The following is a 6,000-nucleotide window of genomic DNA, read 5'->3' as shown; positions in this document are numbered from 1 at the left end:
GACAAAGCCCGCCCACCTATTCAAGCAACCACTTTTCTCCTGACGGATGAGGCCCGTGCAGCCTTCAGCCGCATCAAGGCCGATATCACCAAGGCCGCAATCCACGCGGTGGATGAGTCCATCCCTTTTCAAGTAGAGAGCGACACGTCAGATGTTGCGCTGGCCACCACACTCAACCAGGCGGGCAGGCCAGTAGCAATTCTTTCTAGGACCCTCCACGCTTCCGAAATTCGACACGCCTCAATCAAGAAGGAAGCTCAAGCCATAGCGGAAGCTGTGCGGCAATGGAGGCACTACCTAGCCAGTAGGAGGTTCACCCTTGTCACCGACCAATGATCGGTAGCCTTCAATTTTGACAATGCACTTCGGGGCAAAATAAAAATGATTAAATCTTGAGGTGGAGGATCGAACTCTCCACCTACAACTACGATATCAAGTATCGTCCTGGGAAGCTCAACGACCCCCCAGATGCCCTGTCCCGCGGCAGCACGCAAGATGACCAACTTCGGGCTATCTACAATGACCTCTGCCACCCGGGGTCACCCGGCTTACCCACTTCATTAAGGCCCGCAACCTGTCCTTCTCCTCCGAGGCGGTCAAGGCCATGACCAGGGACTGCCAAGTCTGCGTGGAGTGCAAACCGCACTTCTACCGGCCAGACAAGGCCCACCTGGTAAAGGCCTCCCGGCCCTTTGAGCGCCTAAGTATTGACTTCAAAGGGCCCCTCCCCTCCACCAACCAGAATATATACTTTCTCACCGTCATCCATGAGTACTCCTGCTTCCCCTTCGCCATCCTCTGCCCCGACATGACCTTAGCCACCGTAATAAAGACACTGAACACCATCTTCCCGCTGTTCGGTTTCCCTGCCTACGTCCAGTGACCGGGGCACATTGTTCATGAGCGATAAGCTGCGTCAGTACCTGCTCGACAAAGGCTTCGCCTTGAGCAGGACTACGAGCTATAACCCGCAGGGAAATGGGCAGGTGGAGAGGGAGAACGCAACGGTATGGAAGGCCGTTCTTCTGACCCTCAGGTCTAGAAGTCTCCCCATCCCCCGCTGGCAGAAGGTCCTCCCCAACGCCCTCCACTCCATCAGATCGCTCATCTGCACGGCCACGAACGAGACCCCTCACGGTCGTTTGTTTATCTTCCCCAGGAAGTCCATCTCCGGGGTCTCGTTTCCATCTTGGCTGAAAACTCCGGGACCAGTCCTTCTCCGGAGGCACATGAGGAGCCATAAGACCGATCCCCTGGTCGAGAGGGTCCAGCTGCTGCACGCCAACCCCAAGTACACTTATATCGGCACCAGGACGGACGGCAAGATACGGTCTCTGTGATGAATGGTATCGATATAACTGCTGTAACTGTACCTTGCCTTAATACATTGGCCCTTTAAGACAGGGCTTGGAACACTGGGGGACTCCGCCTCTGCCCCCAGGAAACTGTATATAAGGTGATGCTTAGTGGGGAGCGTGCTGTGATCACACTTCTCGGCAGCTGTCTGGTTCTCTGGTAATTAAAGCCTTTGAATTACCAATCTGCTCTCCTGTGTCGTAATTGAGGCTTTCTCAATTTAATTACCAGCAACATCAAGATGGACAGCGCTCTAAAGCCGGAGAAACTCAACCTAGACGCTCGGTCGCCGGAAGCCCCAGAAATTCTGAGGCCTATCTAAATTCTTCAGAGACTGAAGTCGACGGCCCTCGCAAGCTGAGCTTACTACATGCCCGGGTAGGCCACCGACTCTCCTCCGTGATCGAGAACGCAACGACATACGAAACTGCGGTCGAAATACTAAAGAAACGCTTCGTAAAGCCGATTAACGAGGTACACGCCAGCCATTTGCTCTCAACCTGCAGTCAGCACTCCGGGGAAACTCGAGACGAATACGTGGAGAGACTCACTGCGCTCGTGAGGAACTGCAATCATAAAGCAGTGACAGCAGAAGTCCACATGAACTTGCATATTCGCGATGCCTTTGTGTCCGGTATCAGGTCCTCATACATCCGGCAGTGGCTCCTAGAAGACGGGGCAAAGGACCTCCAAGGCACGGTAACGCTCGCCTCTTCTCTAGAAACGGCCCACCGTAACCTCCGTACATACTCCGCGGACCTTGCGAACCCCTCTCGCTCCCCTCCAGACTCGGCCACGCTACAGGCCTGCGCCCCGCGGCGTTCCGCTCACTCCGGGGGTTCCCCATGCTATTTCTGTGGCCAAGGCCAGCACCCACGTCAGTGTTGCCCGTCCCGCCACGCGATCTGCAACGACTGCGGGAACGGGCACTTTGCAAACGTCTGCCTGGCTGGGCCCAAAGGCTGCAAACAAAAGTCTGACCAGGCCCAGGAATCAAGCTCCTGCCCTCACAGGCCCCGCAACGCGGAGCGCGGCGGCCGGACACGCCTACTTCCAACGCGTCATCAACCTCGTGCGAGTCATGGGGGTGGCCACCTTGGCGGCGGCCATCTTCAAATCCCGACACGTGCGACCGACGGCGGTGGCCATTTTGTGACTCCCGGCCGCCATTTTGTGAGTCCGACTCAACCGAGGACTCTGACTACCCGCAACTAGGAGCGATCACACTCGATCAATCGCGGCCGAAACACCTGCGGAACTCAATGATGCGGGTACAAATCAACGGCCACGACACTCCCTGCCTATTCGACTCCGGGAGCACGGAGAGCTTTATTCATCTGGAGACAGTAAGGCGCTGCTCCCTGCGCACCCACCCCGCCTCCCAAACTATCGTCCTTGCTTTGGGGTCCCATTCGGTCCAAATCACGGGGTACCCATAAAGGGTAGATATTGTAAATTAAAATAGCTGGAAAGTCCTGTGGGGCCTGATGTGATTCTGATCGAAAGGAAAATCTGCATCTGAAATATAAAATCTACCTTCATATTTAGCACGGATTCAATTCCCGTACCGGCTTACCCGAACGGGCGCCAGAATGTGGCGGCTAGGGGCTTTTCACAGTAACTACATACTTGTGACTATAAAAGATTATTATTATTATTCCAAAACGACAAACCGCGTAAATTCAACTTTTTTTGTGACGAGAGAATAAATTCACACTCTGGTAATAAATCTCATTTTATTGTAAACCGCATAATTTTAAGGACATTTACTCAAGATACTTCAATGTTATAAAGGAACATTTCCACAACACACCGACGTGCATTTTCCATTAAATATATACGTAAGAAGCCAAAAATGGTAAAACTTTATTTTTTTTTTTACATATATAAAATGTTTCCTGGTAAATTCTTCTCCAACATCATAATGACGTAACACTGACATAATACTGACTGTTTGGCATATTTCACAAATCACCACAAATGTAATATAGGTATCTTACTCTTCATAGAGCCAAAGCCATGACCATATGTTTAGTTTGATAGAACTGTACTCTTTCCTTGTAAGTATGATATACATTGAAGAGCTTTGAGATTACTGGCATCATGTTGTATGTCTTATCTATCAGGCAAACTATGTGGCTGGAGGGTCAGAGCTTGAAAGGGAATGCAATTTGAGATATTAATAGCTCAAGAACAAATTGATTTCTGGCTTCTTAAATGGACACAAACTGATTTTCCATGAGACAGACGGACAGACAGACAAACACACACACAATGGAGGTAACATTGTGGCTACATCATTGCTTTGCCATTTTCCTATAAAATAATAAAGTAATGCCCAAGAAATCAGAAAACAATTTGGTCATGTTAAAAATTATTAGAGGCTAGAGAGTAGCAGGAAGGTACATCGGCAGCAGATACAGAGGACAATAAAGGGAGGTGGGCAGCTCGAGTTACTGCTGCTTCCAGTTTATTCTCAGCTTTGTCACCCGTTTAGTTACAGTCGTAAACAAAGTCGTAGTTGCTCGGCTCCTTGGGGATGGGAGGAGGGGCTTCTGGAATTTGAATATTCTCTAAGTCGAGAAGGCGAAGCTTCATCTCCATGCTGAGGAGGGTGTCGAGGTCGTTCTTGGTCAGCTCGCTCATCATCTCCTTCCCGAGCAGAGCGTTCAGCCCATCCGTCCACACGCAGTACTGGAAAGAGAAACATTCGCCGTTGAGAACGTTCAACGCCCTAAATTCATTGATTTAAGTTTCCTGCTTTTTCAATGCCGACTCTTTGTATGAGGTTCTAGGAGGTAGCTTCAGAATCGACGACAAGACAATCACCAAAGTCACGGTGCTGCCACCATACCTCATTTCTTGCATTCCATCGCAGATCATTAGCTAGCCTCACTGAGCACACACAATATAATACAATTCTAAATCCTCCATTGTCTGTGCTTTTTCCCACTGATCAGTTATTCAGCATTTCAAATTTTAGGTTTTGCCGATTAATAAAATGTTATTCCCTTTTAAAAGTTTTGTATTATTCATGGGAAGATAGACCAGTTAAGCAAAACTACAAAAGGATGGTTTACAAAGTTATTTACTGCACAGACACAGACCACTTAGCTCAGTTGGCCTGGTGTTTGTGCTCCGCACCAGCCTCCTCCCATCCTCCTTCACCTCGCACTATTTACACGTCCTTCTATTTCTTCTCCCTCAAGCATTTACCTAGCTGTTTCTTAAAGGCATCTAAGACTTAGATGCTGAGCTATTCTTCTCAACTCCTACATGTGGTAGCAAGTACCATTTTCTAATTACACTGGGTGAAGAACTTTGTCCTGAATTCTTAATTAGATTGATTAGCCATTATGGGTTGGATTATCTGTTTTAGGTTGACAATGGCTGAAAGGCAGGTCCTGACCCTGTACTTTGCTGGGAGCAGTCACCCGACATTGATTTTGCCAGGATTGGCTCGTTGCTGACCATACGCCGTGCTTGCTATCCAATTAAGGTGGACGGACAGGTTCTCAAAGATGTAGGTGCAGCAGGAAGCCATTCATGACTCAAGGAGCTGCAGCCTGACGTTGCAGGTAGGGGAGAGAGGGTGCCTCCATCTTTTGGAGGCTCCTTTTTGGCTGATATCACGCCCAAGATCTGGCAAAATGCCTGTAATTACCTGCTTAGATCTAGTATGTCTTTTTTTGGGCACTATGAATTGGATTCTATCTGAGTTTTTTTTTGGGGGGGGGGGGGGGGGCAAGCAAGGAGATGGATTAAGGGCTTGCCCTGTCCACTCTCCACATTGGCTTTGTTACTCTAAGAAAGGAATAAAATAAAACAAAAATGTTGCGGCTCCCTTTAAGTCCTTTTTAAGACTTTTGAAATAAAAATTGGCTCCAGCTTTTGGATCTCTTGTGGAGGGGAAACCCCTGCAGAGGGCATCTTGTGCTTCAAATGTACACCCGGGTACGCTGGAGTCAAAGTTAGCTGAGAGCACTACCCACCCAGCCACAGAAGACCTCCCCTGGCAGCTTGTATGCTCCCAATGTCCAAATTTCCAGTTGGCCTCTGAACAATGGCCTCAATTGACCTCTAAATGATCTTAATAAGCTACCCACCACTTGCAGATGGGTAGTCTTTCCATCTCCAATCCAGCCTGCAGGAAAAGACCTCAGGTTTAGGATTGCATTGGGAAACTGGTACGTCAGCTGGAAGTACAAACATACGTGCCCAGATGTGCCCCCCCCCCCCCCCCCTCAGTTTGGGGGAAAATCCTGCCCTACCTTATATTGATAACCTCTTGTTTTGGATTGCCCACCGTGAAAACATCCTCTCTCTGGCTATTCAATCAAACCATATCATAGGGCAGCCACACTGTGCCTGAAAAGCAGCTCGCCAAGTTGCTCGCGAGTTGCGTTGAATAGCCACGTGTTTCTCGGCACTGGAACTTTGTTCCCATTTGGATAAATCGAGCCCATAATCTTAAAGACCTCTGATGGGTCATCCCAACCTCAACCTTCACTTTCTGGAGAAAAGAACTCCAGGCTTCCATGTTTACTGATAGTTATAACCTGTGAGTTATGGGGCGGGATTCTGCCATTATCGGCGGGGTGGGCAACTCCGGCGGGAAGGAGTGGCGTGAACCACTCCGGCGTT

The 6,000-nt window shown here is 49.3% G+C and overlaps 1 protein-coding gene across 5 annotated transcripts in view; it reads right to left on the bottom strand.

Moving 5' to 3' along the window:
• Positions 1 to 3,075: 3,075 nt before the first annotated feature.
• elmo1 (engulfment and cell motility 1 (ced-12 homolog, C. elegans)) overlaps positions 3,076 to 6,000 on the bottom strand; it is a 330,714-nt gene continuing 327,789 nt past the window's right edge. For all 5 annotated transcript variants that reach the window (XM_038796915.1, XM_038796914.1, XM_038796916.1 and 2 more), the window contains one exon: positions 3,076 to 4,050. In XM_038796915.1, coding sequence (XP_038652843.1) covers positions 3,850 to 4,050 — 201 coding nt within the window. In that variant the 3' untranslated portion in view covers positions 3,076 to 3,849. The remainder of the gene's footprint in view (positions 4,051 to 6,000) is intronic.

This window comes from Scyliorhinus canicula, chromosome 5 (genome assembly GCF_902713615.1).
Source record: "Scyliorhinus canicula chromosome 5, sScyCan1.1, whole genome shotgun sequence".
Classification (NCBI taxonomy): Eukaryota; Metazoa; Chordata; class Chondrichthyes; order Carcharhiniformes; family Scyliorhinidae; genus Scyliorhinus; species Scyliorhinus canicula.
Note: the sequence above shows the minus strand (reverse complement) of the source record. Positions and strands in the feature narration are given on the sequence as shown.